The sequence below is a fragment of the Xyrauchen texanus genome, chromosome 40 (assembly GCF_025860055.1).
Source record: "Xyrauchen texanus isolate HMW12.3.18 chromosome 40, RBS_HiC_50CHRs, whole genome shotgun sequence".
In the NCBI taxonomy this organism is placed as follows: domain Eukaryota; kingdom Metazoa; phylum Chordata; class Actinopteri; order Cypriniformes; family Catostomidae; genus Xyrauchen; species Xyrauchen texanus.
In genome coordinates, this window is record NC_068315.1 from 2991906 (window position 1) to 3010096 (window position 18191).

Below are 18191 nucleotides of genomic sequence, written 5' to 3' on the forward strand. Positions count from 1 at the left end.
CGGAAGGATGCGATACAGCCTGTCCTTCCAGCCGAGATGAAGAAGGGGTTCTACAGCCCCTAATTCATTGCACCAAAAAAGGTGATGGGTTGTGGCCAATCTTGGACCTGCGAGTACTGAACCGGGCCTTGCACAGACTCCCGTTTAAGATGCTGATGCAGAAATGCTTTTTTTAGCGAGTGTTCGGCATCAAGATTGGTTTGCAGCGGTTGACCTGAAGGACACGTACTTCCACATCTCGGTTTTACCTCGGCACAGGCCCTTTTTGCGGATTGCCATTGAGGGATGAGCATTCCAGTAAAAGGTCCTCCCCTTCGGTCTGCCCCTATAGCCTCGCGTCTTCACGAAAATCACAGAGGCAGCTCTTGCCCCACTAAGGGAAGTGGCCATCCGCATCCTCAACTGTCTCTATGACTGGCTGATTCTATCTCACTCTCGAGACTTAATTTGCACACAGGGACCCGGTATTCAGGCACCTCAGCCGTTTGGGGCTTCAGGTCAACTGGGAAAAGAGCAGTTCAGAGAGAGATCTCTCTGCAGTTCAGAGCATCTCTTTTCTCAGGTTGGAGCTAGACTCAGTCTCTATGACTAGCAAGCACATGCAGTCGGTGCTAAACTGCCTAATGTCATTCAGGCAGAGAATGGATGTCCCACTGAAGCAATTTCAGTGGCTCCTTGGGCATATGGCGTCCTCGGTGGCGGTTGGCATGGCGCTACGGCACACATCGCAAGCTGCAGCCGATCTGCCGCAGCTTGTTCAGCCCATGGATGGACCATGCATTTCTGTCAGCAGGGGTCCCCATAGTGCAAGTGTACAGGCACGTCATGGTTACCACAGATGCCTCCAAGTGTGGCTGGGGCGCCGTGGGCAACGGGAACATAGCCGTGGGCTCCTGGACAGGGCCACGTCTGCGTTGGCATATCGTCTGCGTTGGCATATCAACTGCATCGAGTTGCTGGCAGTATTTATCGCCCTGCGGAGGCTTCGGGCGTTGATCCAAGTCAAGCATATGTTGGTCCGGACGGACAACACAGTAACGGAAACATTTATAAATTGCTAAGGCATTTATGCTTATGTCGCATGTCTCAACTCGCCCGCCATCTCCTCCTCTGGAGCCAGCAGCGACTCAAGTCGTTGTGAGCCACTCACATCCCGGGCGACCTCAACAGCGTAGCAGATACAATGTCACAGCAGATCTCACACAGGGGGACCCCCAGGTGCTCCAGCTGATTTGGAGTCGATTCGGTCAAGCACTGGTAGACCTGTTCACATCCCAGGAATCCTCCCAATGTCCGCTCAGGTATACCCTGACTGAGACTCACCTCGGCACAGATGCACTGGCACACAGCTGGCCCCGGGGTCTGCGCAAATATGCATTCCCCCAGTGAGCCTACTTGCAAGGTCAGGGAGGACGAGGAGTAGGTCATCTTAGTAGCCACCGGTCACCGTGTTTGTAGAGCTCCGTCCCCTCTAGGTAGGACCTACCACGGGGACTTCTCCACACAATTGCCTCCACTTCTTGCAGGGTGTGGTCTCCACGGTTTCTTCCCCTTGGAAAAGGACAGCCCCCGACGTGGACACTTCTGGCCCCCAGCTGAGAAAAAAGAAGAGAAGAGGCCACGGCTGGGGTGGCCTGTCCCCATTTTTTGTTGTTGACTTGTCCCTGAGGTGCGGGGGAGCGTGCGACGCTCGTAGGAGCATAGGGGGAGGTTACTTGATGGCCAGGTGCGCTGGCTACGAGGCACGCTATCTCGCGCTGCCAGTCCACATAACACAGTTCAGCTAGTTGTGCCATTTCTTATAGGGACCCCTAGTGCCACTACATCGACACAACGTTGAGTGAGTGACAGATAGGGAGTGACCTGGATACTTTCGTAACCTCTATTCCCTGATGGAGGGAACGAGATGCTGTGTCCCTCCTGCCACAACACTGAATTACCCGCTGAAATGGCCGGGACCCTGTCTCGGCTCCTCAGCACAAAACCTGAATGAGTGGTTGCGAGCCAGCTCCTTTTATTCCCGTATGTCCAGAGGAGTGGCATGCAAACTCCACTCGCCAATCCCCATTGGCCTATTCTCAAAGATCAAAGGTGTTTGGGGCTCCCAAGGGTGACCACTAGTGTCACTACATCAACACAACGTCATGTTCCCTCCATCAGAGAACGGAGGTTATGAAAGTAACCAGGACGTTTTCATTCACCAGCATCAGAGTTCTTTCTATTTAGATAAAATATTTTAAAAAATGTGATGAAAGCTAATTTTCTGTTGTCCCTACATGTTTTATGTACTTTACAGGAGTGTTTTATAATATGAAACTCTCACTTTTTCTTTAACAGGCATTCCACAAATAACTACAGCAACAGGTAACTGATTACAGACCCTGGAACTAATTTAGCTTTTCTCACAACCTTAACCCCCCAAGGTCTAAGGGGTCTTAAGTCCGCCTGGCACTATTTTGATATTTTGGCTTCTGGAATGGTCAATTTTCATAGCAGAGTGAAGAGAGTCATATTTCTGGATTCTATAGATTCTCATCTACAATGTGGATGCATTGTAAATACACTTCTTGAGACATATGTACATGTTCTGATGTGATATATCACCAAAAAATACAAAAAGCGGATATTCAATTTTGTTGTTTTTATTATATAAAAAATATTAAACATAAATGAATAATGAATTTTACAACAAATATTTATTTCTCAAAGGCTTTAGAACAACTTCAAAAGAAATTGGGTGAAAAATTATAAAGAAACAAAACAACTATTTACATTTCTGTGACTATAGTCACCATAAGTTTTTTTTTTGGTTGAAAAACATATGAAAATATTATAGGGAAAAAACTGTTCATTTGATTGGAATAGAATCTGTATAAATGGAGTAATATCCAAAAACACCACAAGATGGAACTGTTGCACCACTGATTGATGTGCTTTTCATCAGTCATTCTCTGCCACACTTGGCTGAAAGGAATTTCACACCCCTCCCCCCTCTTATGTTCCTAGGACATCTGACCATGTCATTCTTTGTTTTTGGTCTGTGATTGGTACACACACACACACACACACACACACACACACACACACACACACACACAGCTCTGTGACTGGTTCACACACACACAGGTCTTTGGTTTACACACACCAACAGCGTTTTATATCATTAGATAAAATAAAGTACAATGTCTTTGTTTTGCGGTAAAATCTATAATAATAATGCTATAGATTTGCACTAAAATACGGAAGGCTTATCATTCGCGGAAGTCAACACAGTCTATGCAGACGAATGTCAGCTTTTTCATAAAAAAAAAAAAAAAGTAAGTTAATACCTTGATCCATTCCGAAGTTATTAATAGATATGTCAGAGGTGCTCACTTTGACGCTCTGGTGCGTCAGTCGACTGAATAATCTGTAGTGAACATGCATATCACAACAATAAAGTGGGAAATGCAAGTATTTTTATCAAAGCTTGCAAATGTTAGTTTTCATTCTCTCACCAGAATCAGAGATACTCTTTCTATTTAGACAGAATATTTACGTTTTCTTGATGAAAGCTACTTTTCTGTTGTCCTAACATGTCATTTATGCTCTCTCGGCGCACATGCAGAATGTTACAGAAAGTTTTTTGTTTTATAACATAAAGCAATCTCCACATTGAGCAAGTCAAATATCATAAAACCTGGCCAGCAGGAGCCATCTCTGCTCTTCAGGACTGTTTTGAGTGTACTGACTGGCACATGTTCAGGGAGGCTGCAACATATGGCGATTCTACCAACTTGGAGGAATACACAGCATCAGTGACCAGCTACATCAGCAAGTGCATTGATGATGTCACTTTCTCCAAGACCATCACCACACGCTCCAACCAGAAGCCGCGGATGACTGCGGAGGTGCGCACGCTGCTGAGGTCCCGAGACTCCGCCTTCAGAGCAGGCGATAAGGCAGCCCTAAGAACAGCTAGAGCCAAACTGTCACGGGCAATCAGAGAGGCAAAGCGCGCACACGCCCAGAGAATCCACAGTCACTTCCAGGACAGCGGTGACACGCGGCGCATGTGGCAGGGCATCCAGGCCATCACCAACTACAGGACAACATCAGTTGCCTGTGACAAAGATGCCTCCCTTCCAGATGCGCTGAACGACTTCTACGCTCGGTTTGAAGTGCAGAACGACATGATGGCGAGGAAGACCACCCCTCCTCCCAACGACCAGGTGCTCTGTCTTACCACGGCAGATGTGAGGAAAACTCTACATAGAGTCAACCCACGGAAGGCTGCTGGACCAGACAACCTTCCTGGCAGAGTGCTCAGAGGATGTGCAGACCAGCTAGCAGATGTTCTTACCGACATCTTCAACATCTCTCTGAGCAGCGCCGTCGTTCCAACGTGCTTCAAGGCCACCACCATCATCCCCATGCCAAAGAAGTCTTCAGTGTCCTGCCTCAACGACTTCCGTCCCGTCGCACTTACACCCATCATCATGAAGTGCTTCGAGAGGCTCGTCATGAGGCACATTAAGACTCAGCTGCCCCCCTCACTAGACCCACTGCAGTTTGCGTATCGTTCAAACCGTTCAACGGACGATGCCATCGCCACAACCCTCCATCTGGCCCTCACCCACCTAGACAATAAGGACTCATACGTTCGAATGCTGTTCATAGATTTCAGCTCAGCATTCAACACAATCATTCCCCAGCACCTGATTGGAAAGCTGAACCTGCTGGGCCTGCACACCTCCCTCTTTAACTGGATCCTGGACTTCCTGACTGGGAGACCTCAGTCAGTTCGGATCGGGAACAGCATCTCCACCACCACCACACTGAGCACTGGGGCCCCCCAGGGCTGTGTGCTCAGTCCACTGCTGTTCACTCTGCTGACTCACGACTGTGCAGCAATGCATAGCTCGAACCACATCGTCAAGTTCGCCGATGACACGATGACCGTGGTGGGTCTCATCAGCAAGAACGACGAGTCAGCATACAGAGAGGAGATGCAGCGGCTGACGAACTGGTGTAGAGCCAACAACCTGTCCCTGAATGTCGGCAAAACAAAAGAGATGGTTGTTGACTTTAGGAGAGCACAGGGTGAACACACTCCGCTGAACATCGACGGCTCCTCTGTGGAGATCGTCAAGAGCACCAGATTCCTTGGTGTTCACCTGGCGGAGAACCTCACCTGGTCCCTCAACACCAGCTCTATCACCAAGAAAGCCCAGCAGCGTCTCTACTTTCTTCGAAGGCTGAGGAAAGCACATCTCCCAACCCCCATCCTCACTACATTCTATAGAGGGACTATTGAGAGCATCCTGAGCAGCTGTATCACTGCCTGGTTTGGGACTTGCACCGTTTCGGACTGCAAAGCCCTGCAGAGGATAGTGAGGACAGCTGAGAAGATCATTGGGGTCTCTCTTCCCACCATCAAAGACATTTACAAAAAACACTGTATCCGCAAAGCAACCAGCATTGTGGACGACCCCACACACCCCTCACACAAACTCTTTACCCTCCTGCCGTCTGGCAAGAGGTACCGAAGCATTCGGGCCCTCACGGCCAGACTGTGTAACAGCTTCTTCCCCCAAGCCATCAGACTCCTTAATACTCAGAGACTGGTTTGACACACACACACGTGTCCTGAGTTGCACTTTAATTACTGTCACTTTATAACTGTCTGCTACCTCAATAACTGCTATGTGCATAGAACACTATCTCATAGTATGTTATGTTTACATTTTTAGAAACTGTCATCTTTTTGCACTACTGAGTACTGGTCGGCGCTGCACTGTGTCTATTGTCCTGTTCATTGTCAGAAATTTGTTGTACTGTCCCGTACTTTTTGCACATGTTTGCACGTGCACTTTATATAGGTATATATAGGTATTTTATTTCGTTGTGTTGTCTCATGTGGTCCTGTGTTGGTCCTTTGTTGTTTTTATGTAGCACCATGGTCCTGGAGGAACGTTGTCTCGTTTTGCTGTGTACTTTTCTAACTGTATATGGTTGAAACGACAATAAAAACCACTTGACACTTGATATATCTTTTCAGCCTATGTTTTATGTACTTTACAGGAGTGTTTTATAATATGAAACTCTCACTTTTTCTTTAACAGTCATTCCACAAACAACTACAACAACAACTTCAGCAACAACAACAGGTAACTGATTACAGACCCTGGAACTAATGAATAATCTGTAGTGAACATGCATATCACAATAATAAGGTGGGAAATGCAAGACTATTTATTAAAGCTTGCAAATGTTAGTTTTCATTCTCTCACCAGAATCAGAGATACTCTTTCTATTTAGACAGAATATTTTAAATAATTTTGATGAAAGCTACTTTTCTGTTGTCCTAACATGTCATTTATGTTCTCTCGGCACACATGCAGAATGTTACAGAATGTTTTGTTTTATAACATTATGCAGTCTCCACATTTCTCAGGTCAAATATCATATTTCTTTTCAGCCTATGTTTTATGTACTTTACAGGAGTGTTTTATAATATTAAACTCTGTATTTTTCTTTAACAGGCATTCCACAATCAACAACAACAACAACAACAACTGCACATCCAACAACAGGTAACTGATTACAGACCCTGCAACTAATTTAGCTTTTCTCACAACCTTAATGAATAATCTGTAGTGAATATGCATATCACAATAATAAGGTGGGAAATGCAAGACTATTTATTAAAGCTTGCAAATGTTAGTTTTCATTCTCTCACCAGAATCAGAGATACTCTTTCTATTTAGACAGAATATTTTAAATAATTTTGATGAAAGCTACTTTTCTGTTGTCCTAACATGTCATTTATGTTCTCTCGGCACACATGCAGAATGTTACAGAATGTTTTGTTTTATAACATAATGCAATCTCCACATTTCACAGGTCAAATATCATATATCTTTTCAGCCTATGTTTTATGTACGTTACAGGAGTGTTTTATAATATGAAACTCTCACTTTTTCTTTAACAGTCATTCCACAAACAACTACAACAACAACTGCACATCCAACAACAGGTAACTGATTACAGACCCTGGAACTAATGAATAATCTGTAGTGAACATGCATATCACAATAATAAGGTGGGAAATGCAAGACTATTTATTAAAGCTTGCAAATGTTAGTTTTCATTCTCTCACCAGAATCAGAGATATTCTTTCTATTTAGACAGAATATTTTAAATAATTTTGATGAAAGCTACTTTTCTGTTGTCCTAACATGTCATTTATGTTCTCTCGGCACACATGCAGAATGTTACAGAATGTTTTGTTTTATAACATAAAGCAATCTCCACATTTCACAGGTCAAATATCATATTTCTTTTCAGCCTATGTTTTATGTACTTTACAGGAGTGTTTTATAATATTAAACTCTGTATTTTTCTTTAACAGTCATTCCACAATCAACAACAACAACAACAACAGCACATCCAACAACAGGTAACTGATTACAGACCCTGGAACTAATTTAGCTTTTCTCACAACCTTAATGAATAATCTGTAGTGAATATGCATATCACAATAATAAGGTGGGAAATGCAAGAATCTTTATTAAAGCTTGCTAATGTTAGTTTTCATTCTCTCACCAGAATCAGAGATATTCTTTCTATTTAGACAGAATATTAAAATTTTCTTGATGAAAGCTACTTTTCTGTTGTCCTAACATGTCATTTATGCTCTCTCGGCACACATGCAGAATGTTACAGAATGTTTTGTTTTACAACATAATGCAATCTCCACATTTCTCAGGTCAAATATCATAAACTATGTGAACTATGTGTTGTGTACTTTACAGGAGTGTTTTATAATATGAAACTCTCACTTTTTCTTTAACAGTCATTCCACAAACAACTACAACAACAACAACTGCACATCCAACAACAGGTAACTGATTACAGACCCTGGAACTTATTTAGCTTTTCTCACAACCTTAATGAATAATTTGTAGTGAACATTAATTTCATAATAATGTGGCACCCCTAATTGTACAACTGACTACGCCACCCCTTGGGCTAAACTAGTTAGTGCAAGTGTCAGAGCAAGGGGAACTCTACCCCAATAAAATGTACAAACACAGGTTCTTAGAAAAGTATAAAAATACAATATTTATTGAGGAATAATTGAAGATGTTGGTTGGTCAAAGAAAAAAGAAAAAAAATCAAACAAATGAACATATAACCAGGGAATACCAAGCCATCCGCACGGGAGCCAGTAAAGCAGTTGAGAAAACACTAAGGGAAGGCTAAGTTCGCACTACCACCGGTGAACAAAGACACAGACATAATTTGAAGTAATACACACTAGAGTTCAATGTCTACACACTGTACACTCACAGCAATCTAATATATATGGTTAAAAGGCATTAAGGATCACAATACACGGCACTGCAAATTCTTCGTTAAACCAGAGAAAAGGAAAAAAAGAAAAAGAAAAGGAAACCCGCTTTCCAGTGAGGTCTCTTCTACAGGAGTTACCCTGGCTCCACTAACACCGAGGCTGGTTACAAACAAAAAGGGGAATTGGGCATAAAGAAAATAATCAATAAATAAACCCACTCTAGCCTGTGACGTACAATTCATACAACCACATACAATAACAGCTACAGCCAACAGGCTAGAGGAAAACAAACAACAAAAGGAAAGAAAAAAAAATAATAATAAAATACCTATACTATAAGCAGCATACACAATCACACAGTATGGAGAACAGCAGCTAGCACTCAGGTGTAACTGCACAGGTCTAAAAACACAATAGCCACATCATTAAGAATATTTGTTTGATCATGCTTCAGTCAATACAAATTACGTTTTGAATGCAGTTACACATGCCAGGATAAAATGGCCATATAAAAAAAGTAATCAATATCAAAGTGCATGTCCTCAGATACCAAAAATACACTCATATACACACACGCTAGTTCGAACAGCAAGGGGAAAGAAATACTGGCAGACCATAATTAAAAACATACCTGTCGTAACGTTCACAGTGAAAGGGGAAACACTACGTCGAATGTAAACATCCCGCTGCAGTCACAATCTCCTATTAAACACGGAAATGGTTTGGCATTACTTTGCCGTAGTTCACTCGCCCATACATGGTTAGACAGGAAACCAAAGGCGCACGGCAGCTCAATCAGCGTCGGCTCTTCACGCACTATTAAAACAAACATTCACTTGGCATACTAATCTCCAATAAAAAAATGACACACCAGGACAACGCTGTTAAACATACCTTAACACTCAAACAGCCTCCGAATCACTGATTCACCACACCAGAGCCAGCAGTACATTTACACCGTCCCGGTCTAAGGACCCAAGGTGTCTATATATAAGCCTGCCTCCATCACATTAGATGGCTTACTAAATGCACGCTCCACCCCCCAATTAGTGATGCGATTAAACATGAAAATGCAAATAAAATTAAGAGAACGGGAGTCAACTGAAGAATCCCAATCCTAACCCGGCCCACAGGCTACATTCCACCCCCTCCAAGTGAATTGGCGGCCCGACGATGACAGTTCACACTCCAATACTCTGGTCACCACCTATTGGCAGTATCCTCTCCTCATTCCCAACAGAAACGGCTCTAGGGAGCCGGTGGGGGTTAGGGTGCTGACCTGCCGTAGATCTAACTGACCGACGCAGAGTCATGGTCACGTCTTCAGGTATAGCTTCCACTTCAGTAGGAGCGAGGGAATTGGGTGAATCTAGGGCCTCCTGGATCTCCTCAGGATGAAAAATGACCACATCTTCCTGTCCTTCCTCTTCCCTGGCCGTGGGGTTAACGGACAAGTCAGCTTGGCTTACGGAAGGAGCAGCCACCTCTGCTATCGACTGTAGCCCCTCCGGAACAGCCCTCAACTCGGATCGGTGCACCTGCCGAACTGGTCCTTCTCCATCTCTAGGGGCCACAGTGTATACTGTTCCAGTCCCAGAGGGACTCCGTAGCACCCGAAACACAACAGAGTTCCAGTGATCTTGGATCTTATTCCGTCCAGGCACATGGTTACGCAGGTACACCAGCCTCCCCTCTTCGAGTCCAGGATCATTCACATTGTCATTTTGGCTCTGGTTCCGTCAGCGTATCAGCTCATCTGATATTTGCCGGACATGCTCCTGGGTCACCCGCATACTCTGTTGATGTTTCTGGATCCAGTCCTCCAAGTTGCCAGCGTCCTGCACTGTTACCCCAGTCCCAAGCAAGAAATCCACGGGTAGTCTTGGATGGTTACCGAACATAAGATAATATGGAGTATGCCCGGTAGTCTGGTGGGGTGTCGTGTTGTAGACAAAAGTCAGCTGCGGCAAATGGTGGGGCCAGTGTCGTTTCTCGGCTGACGGTAGGGTACGCAACAGGTCGTGCAAGGTACGGTTAAATCTTTCACACTGTCCATTACCTTGGGGGTGGTAAGGGGTGGTTCTACTCTTCTGGATGCCATACATCTGACAGAGTTGTTTAATCAGGATGCTTTCAAAGTTCCGCCCCTGGTCAGAATGGATACGGCCTCGGGGGCCGAAACGATGGAACCACTGCTGGACCAACACTTTGGCCACAGTGGAAGCCCTTTGATCTTTGGTGGGAAATGCTTGAGAGTACTTGGTAAAGATATCAGTCAAGATCAAAACATTCTCCCGACCATCACTTGCAGGTTCCAAAACTGTGAAGTCGATAGCCAGGATCTCATTTGGCTGGGTAGCCTGCAGTGTCCCCCAGTAGGCACGAATCTTGGGCTGGACAGCCTTCCCCAGCACACACCTTTGACATCGTTGGCACCACCGTTCAGTATCCCTGGTCATATTCGGCCAGAAGCACTGGTCCCGTAGGAGCTGGAGGGTCCTCTCGGTGCCCTGGTGCCCCTGATTATCATGGACACTATGGAGGACTTCTTCCTGCAAGCACTGGGGGAGCAGCAGCTGGAGTGTATCCAGGCCTTCACCTGGGGAATGAATGAGGCGGTACAATACCCCTTCCTTCTCGACTAGGCGGTCCCATTGACGCAGCAGTGCCCTGCTGAGGCGAGACAATGACTCACGCTCCTCAGCTCTTGGACGACGCCCTGCTTGATGGTATTTGCGCACCGGCCCTATGACTGGGTCAGTCTCTTGCAGCAGGCTTAGGTCCTGAGGTGTACGGCCAGGTAGCGCCACCACTTCTCCACAGTGACCCTCGGCGGCAAGTAGCTTGCCCATACCAGCCAGGGCTCCCAGCAATGGGACATCTGTCCCAACAGCAAAACGGTCCAGGTATTGCCGGGATAATGCATCAGCATTTTGGTTGTTCTTCCCTGGGCGGTACTTGATAGTGAAGTTAAATGATGCAAGTAGAGAGGCCCACCGCTGTTCGGTCGCCCCCAGCTTGGCAGTCTGCAAATGGCTCAGAGGATTATTATCTGTCAGAATGGTAAAATGATTCCCCAGCAAGTATTCTCTATACTTTTCTGTCACTGCCCATTTCACTGCGAGAAGTTCAAGCTTCATGGAGCTATAATTCTCCATATTTCTCTCGTTGGGTTTCAACCCTCGGCTAGCAAAGGCAATCGGGCGAACCTTCCCGTCACACTCTTGAGAGAGAACCGGCCCCAAACCCCCATGGCTGGCATCTACTTTCACAATAAAGGGCTTTTTAAAGTCAGCATAGGCCAAGAGTGGGGCAGAGGTAAGTTTCTCCTTCAAAGACTGAAATGCATTCTCACAAGCATCATCCCACGCTGTTGTTAAAGGAACCCGAGGAGTCTTCCCCTTCCGCCGTGGTCCACTGAGCCTCCCCACAAGATGGTGTAATGGGGCTGAAAGCTTAGAGAAGCCTTCCACGAACCGCCGATAATAGCTTGCAAAGCCAAGAAAAGATCTCAAGTCGGCCAAGTGGCCCGGGCGCTGCCACTCCTTAACCACCTCGATTTTCGCAGGGTCAGTAGACACCCCATCAGCAGAGACCACATGCCCCAAATAACTCACTTGATGCTGGAAGAATTGACACTTGGGCAACTTAACTTTCAGGTTCTGATTTTGAAGGTGAGCAAACACTTCCCCTAGCCGCTCAAGATGTTGTTCTACTGTAGTGGAGAATACAATCACATCATCAAGGTACAGGAGAACTGATTGATGACGGCAATCTCCAAACATGCGCTCCATAAGGCGCTGAAAGGTGCTTGGAGCATTGCAAAGCCCGAATGGCATCCTGTTAAACTCAAAGAGGCCAAACGGGGTGCAAAAGGCAGTCTTTGACTTATCTTTATCTGCCACTGGGACTTGGTTATACCCACTTGCGAGATCAAGGGTGGAAAACCATCTTGCCCCAGACAGGGCATCTAAGGACTCCTCTATCCTAGGAAGAGGGTAGGCGTCACGACGGGTCTTGGAATTCAACTGCCGATAATCCACACAGAGACGAAGGCTCCCATCTTTCTTTGTTACAAGGACGATGGGGGAAGAGTACGGGCTGTTGCTTTCTCTTATAACTTGGCTATCTAGGAGCTGTTGAATGTGTGCCTTCACAGTCTTATACTGAGAGGGTGGGATTCGCCGGTAGGGCTGGCGAACTGGGGCATCATCAACTAACGGAATCTCATGAGCAATCAGAGAGGTACATCCCAAATCTCCATAACCCTTGGAGAAGATGTTTTCGTACTGGGCAAAGAGGGCCTTGGCTTGAAAAACCTGTTGTGGAGCCAGCCCCTCAAAGTCAGGGAGAACAGATTCAGGGACACTGGAGGAAGTAATTGCCTCCTGGGCAGAGACATAAGCGCAACACTCTTCCCATGAGGGCTCAACGGCGACAGATTTGGTTCCAGCAGAGGTCGCCACTACTGCTTGCACAGTCCCAATGACACGACGGGGGGAGAGCCACACTTCAGTACACCCAACATTAACTACGGGGGCATACAAAAGGCCCTTTTTGGCAGAGACCAGGGTGGGAGACACCAGAAGACCTTCAGGCAATTGTCCATCTTCAAAACCTAACGGCTCAAGCAAGAACTCAGCGGTCTCCAGCTGAGGGCATGTAACTGGAACCATAGTCAGGGCACCAGCCCCAAGGCAGATCGGAGACTTCCCCTGGACTTTAACCTTAAACGGTTTGGGGGCGTTGACGAGGGTCTGGACCTTCGCACAATGTCGCAGGGCCCGTAGAGCTGCTGGGGCCGCCGACTTAACTGGAGGGGAGTGGAAGAGCTGTGAACCATGCTGCTCAAAGAGAACCCTATAGCACTCTGAAAGTACATTCATACCCAATATACCAGGGGTAGCCGCCTTACGGTCTTGGAGGGTCACATTTGGTGGGTCCCGGACAATCAATATCCCCCTCCCCGGAATATGCTGTCCTAAAACGACTACATCCAATTCAATATAGCCAGTGTAGGGTATGTCTAGCCCGTTAGCTGCCTTAAGGCCTAACCACTTTCAATCTTTCCTCTGCAAATGACTAAAATGCCTTCTAAAAAAACTCTCAGTTACAGTCGTAACCATGGATCCAGTGTCAATTAAACAAGGGACTGTCACACCTCCCATAACCACACTCAACACCGGGCATTTACCCACTAACTGTCCAAGAAAGGAAGGACATGCAGAGCCAGAACCCATCCCTCCCAGTGTGCGGCTCTGCATGTCCTTCCTTTCTTGGACAGTTCTAGTTTCCCAACTGGCTATTGGAACTACTTACAAGGGGCGCTGACTGACTGATGGAATCTGATAACGTGTGAGAGATAGACCTATTATTGCTAGGAGGAGCAGACTGACAATACCGGGCTATATGTCCAGGTCGATCACATCTAATACAGATAGGCTGACCATTAGGAGCACGTTTAAAACGGCCTTCCCTATTTAACGGAGGGGCGTGAAGTTTACCACTAGACTGTCCCAAATGTTGGACCAGCATATCTAGTTGGGCTTGTTGCTTTAAAACCATTTCCTTTAACTCCGCCATCTCAGAAGGTTGAGCAACAGTGGAGTCACACTGAGACATATAAGATGTTTCACTACTACGCCCCGGTACGCGGTGACTCCGGTCACGACCTGTCTGTCCCTCCTCCACCCACCTAGTGGCCTCCCGTCTTACATCCAAGAGAGACAAACGCCCATTAGCCCGTACCAGTCTTTTAAGTTCCCTTCGTAACATATGATCTCGCACATTCTCACAAAATTGGTCTCTTAACACTATGTCTGGATTAGAAATTGAATCCCCCTTGGACTGTTTCACCTTTTCCATAAGCTCCATTAATGCATGGGAAAACTCAAATAATGACTCATTTTCTCTTTGTTTTCTGTCCAAAAAACGCTGCTGCCAATATACTTATGACTTAGAACATCCATATACCTCTTTTAACACTGAAATGATTTCTGTAGGATTTTCTCTTACAACTACAGGTCGATATTTAATCTCACTTCGGGCTTCGCCCTCTAAATGGTCATACAAAAACATTGCCTTTTCCAAATCAGACATGTACCTCGACCTAATGCAACTTTGTGCTTCTTCACTCCACTCTTCAATAGAAAGTGACCCAGCTGTTACAGAGCCGGAGAATTTAGAGCACCGTCTCTCTCTAGGCAGATATACTGCCTGCTCTCTTCGTACTGGCAGGGGACCACTCCCGCCAGCATCGTTTCCTTGTGCACCTGACAGTCTCTCATTTTCAGCTTGGAGCTGTGCCACACGGTCCCGCAGTTGCTGCAGCGCTGCATCAAATCCTCCACCGGCGTCGCCCGAGTCCATCATGCTGCCAGCCGCTGTTCTCCACACACACACACGCACACACACACACACTTGCTGCTCAATGTAGCCAACCAACACTTCAAAGAAAAAAAAGAAGCCCTGCCGACTACGCCAATTTGTGGCACCCCTAATTGTACAACTGACTACGCCACCCCTTGGGCTAAACTAGTTAGTGCAAGTGTCAGAGCAAGGGGAACTCTATCCCAATAAAATGTACAAACACAGGTTCTTAGAAAAGTATAAAAATACAATATTTATTGAGGAATAATTGAAGATGTTGGTTGGTCAAAGAAAAAAGAAAAAAAATCAAACAAATGAACATATAACCAGGGAATACCAAGCCATCCGCACGGGAGCCAGTAAAGCAGTTGAGAAAACACTAAGGGAAGGCTAAGTTCGGACTACCACCGGTGAACAAAGACACAGACTTCATTTGAAGTAATACACACTAGAGTTCAATGTCTACACACTGTACACTCACAGCACTCTAATATATATGGTTAAAAGGCATTAAGGTTCACAATACACGGCACTGCAAACTTCTTCGTTAAACCAGAGAAAAGGAAAAAAAGAAAAAGAAAAGGAAACCCGCTTTCCAGTGAGGTCTCTTCTACAGGAGTTACCCTGGCTCCACTAACACCGAGGCTGGTTACAAACAAAAAGGGGAATTGGGCATAAAGAAAATAATCAATAAATAAACCCACTCTAGCCTGTGACGTACAATTCATACAACCACATACAATAACAGCTACAGCCAACAGGCTAGAGGAAAACAAACAACAAAAGGAAAGAAAAAAAAATTATAAAATACCTATACTATAAGCAGCATACACAATCACACAGTATGGAGAACAGCAGCTAGCACTCAGGTGTAACTGCACAGGTCTAAAAACACAATAGCCACATCATTAAGAATATTTGTTTGATCATGCTTCAGTCAATACAAATTACGTTTTGAATGCAGTTACACATGCCAGGATAAAATGGCCATATAAAAAAAGTAATCAATATCAAAGTGCATGTCCTCAGATACCAAAAATACACTCATATACACACACGCTAGTTCGAACAGCAAGGGGAAAGAAATACTGGCAGACCATAATTAAAAACATACCTGTCGTAACGTTCACAGTGAAAGGGGAAACACTACGTCGAATGTAAACATCCCGCTGCAGTCACAGTCTCCTATTAAACACGGAAATGGTTTGGCATTACTTTGCCGTAGTTCACTCGCCCATACATGGTCAGACAGGAAACCAAAGGCGCACGGCAGCTCAATCAGCGTCGGCTCCTTCACGCACTATTAAAACAAACATTCACTTGGCATACTAATCTCCAATAAAAAACGACACACCAGGACAACGCTGTTAAACATACCTTAACACTCAAACAGCCTCCGAATCACTGATTCACCACACCAGAGCCAGCAGTACATTTACACCGTCCCGGTCTAAGGACCCAAGGTGTCTATATATAAGCCTGCCTCCATCACATTAGATGGCTTACTAAATGCACGCTCCACCCCCCAATTAGTGATGCGACTAAACATGAAAATGCAAATAAAATTAAGAGAACGGGAGTCAACTGAAGAATCCCAATCCTAACCCGGCCCACAGGCTACAATAATAAAGTGGGAAATGCAAGAATCTTTATTAACGCTTGCTAATGTTAGTTTTCATTTTCTCACCAGAATCAGAGATACTCTTTCTATTTAGACAGAATATTTAAAATAATTTTGATGAAAGCTACTTTTCTGTTGTCCTAACATGTAATTTATGCTCTCTCGGCACACATGCAGAATGTTACAGAATGTTTTGTTTTATAACATAAAGCAATCTCCACATTTCACAGGTTAAATATCATAAACTATGTGAACTATGTGTTGTGTACTTTACAGGAGTGTTTTATAATATGAAACTCTCACTTTTTCTTTAACAGTCATTCCACAAACAACAACAACTGCACATCCAACAACAGGTAACTGATTACAGACCCTGCAACTAATTTAGCTTTTCTCACAACCTTAATGAATAATCTGTAGTGAACATTAATTTCATAATAATAAAGTGGGAAATGCAAGAATCTTTATTAAAGCTTGCAAATGTTAGTTTTCATTCTCTCACCAGAATCAGAGATATTCTTTCTATTTAGACAGAATATTTACATTTTCTTGATGAAAGCTACTTTTCTGTTGTTCTGATGTTATTTATGTTCTCTCGGCACACATGCAGAATGTTACAGAATGTTTTGTTTTATAACATTATGCAGTCTCCACATTTCTCAGGTCAAATATCATATATCTTTTCAGCCTATGTTTTATGTACTTTACAGGAGTGTTTTATAATATTAAACTCTGTATTTTTTTTTAACAGGCATTCCACAATCAACAACAACAACAACAACAACTGCACATCCAACAACAGGTAACTGATTACAGACCCTGCAACTAATTTAGCTTTTCTCACAACCTTAATGAATAATATGTAGTGAATATTAAATTCATAATAATGAAGTGGGAAATGCAAGAATCTTTATTAAAGCTTGCTAATGTTAGTTTTCATTCTCTCACCAGAATCAGAGATATTCTTTCTATTTAGACAGAATATTTAAAATAATTTTGATGAAAGCTACTTTTCTGTTGTCCTAACATGTCATTTATGTTCTCTCGGCACACATGCAGAATGATACAGAATGTTTTGTTTTATAACATAATGCAATCTCCACATTTCTCAGGTCAAATATCATATATCTTTTCAGTCTATGTTTTATGTACTTTACAGGAGTGTTTTATAATATGAAACTCTCACTTTTTCTTTAGCAAGCATTCCACAATCAACAACAACAACAACAACAGCACATCCAACAACAGGTAACTGATTACAGACCCTGGAACTAATTTAGCTTTTCTCACAACCTTAATGAATAATCTGTAGTGAACATGCATATCACAAAGATTCCAAGAACACAGGATGAGATGTTATTTAACTTGTGCAAGCACTTCCAAGAGTTCATGAACAGTGAGCCTGGTGAAATTTGGGGAGTGCATCATCAGTAGTGTACCATTGGTTCCTAGGGTGTTTCGGCCTTTCACACAATACACCCTCCCCAAAGGCGGCCAGCAACAGGGTGATCAATCCTATGCTTGCGTCCCATTCCCAATTAGTCATAGGAGTTGCCTTGTTGTTGATAGCCAACATTCCATGGGACTATGCATGGCAGGGGCGTCCTCCTCCCTGAGTCAAGCATTGTTGACCGCATACCTCCTGGCCATCTCACTTCGGGGCCCAGCTGGGGTCTCTCCTCTTCATCCAGAGCCACTGACTGCTGCCTACTGCCGCCTCCGACGCAGCTCTGATTCCCGAACGCTGGCTCTGGCCCTTAATTCCCAAGTCTCTAAGGAGTCTGGTTGTAGATGTTGCCACAAAACCTCTGCAGCACACCTCCACTGGTCGGACTTCTGTGTTCCAGCCATGATGCCGTGCTT

General features: G+C 44.7%; 1 protein-coding gene across 50 annotated transcripts in view; it reads left to right on the forward strand.

Annotated features, from left to right (window-relative positions):
* Positions 1 to 18191, forward strand: part of LOC127633204 (uncharacterized) — a 53760-nt gene that overhangs the window by 9111 nt on the left and 26458 nt on the right. For 36 of the 50 annotated variants that reach the window (XM_052112070.1, XM_052112075.1, XM_052112074.1 and 33 more), the window contains exons 7-15: positions 2338 to 2364; positions 6105 to 6149; positions 6525 to 6575; positions 6974 to 7018; positions 7394 to 7441; positions 7838 to 7885; positions 16646 to 16684; positions 17080 to 17130; positions 17526 to 17576. In XM_052112070.1, coding sequence (XP_051968030.1) covers positions 2338 to 2364; positions 6105 to 6149; positions 6525 to 6575; positions 6974 to 7018; positions 7394 to 7441; positions 7838 to 7885; positions 16646 to 16684; positions 17080 to 17130; positions 17526 to 17576 — 405 coding nt within the window. The remainder of the gene's footprint in view (positions 1 to 2337; positions 2365 to 6104; positions 6150 to 6524; positions 6576 to 6973; positions 7019 to 7393; positions 7442 to 7837; positions 7886 to 16645; positions 16685 to 17079; positions 17131 to 17525; positions 17577 to 18191) is intronic. The other 14 variants (XM_052112089.1, XM_052112092.1, XM_052112118.1 and 11 more) reach the window with 8 other exon arrangements.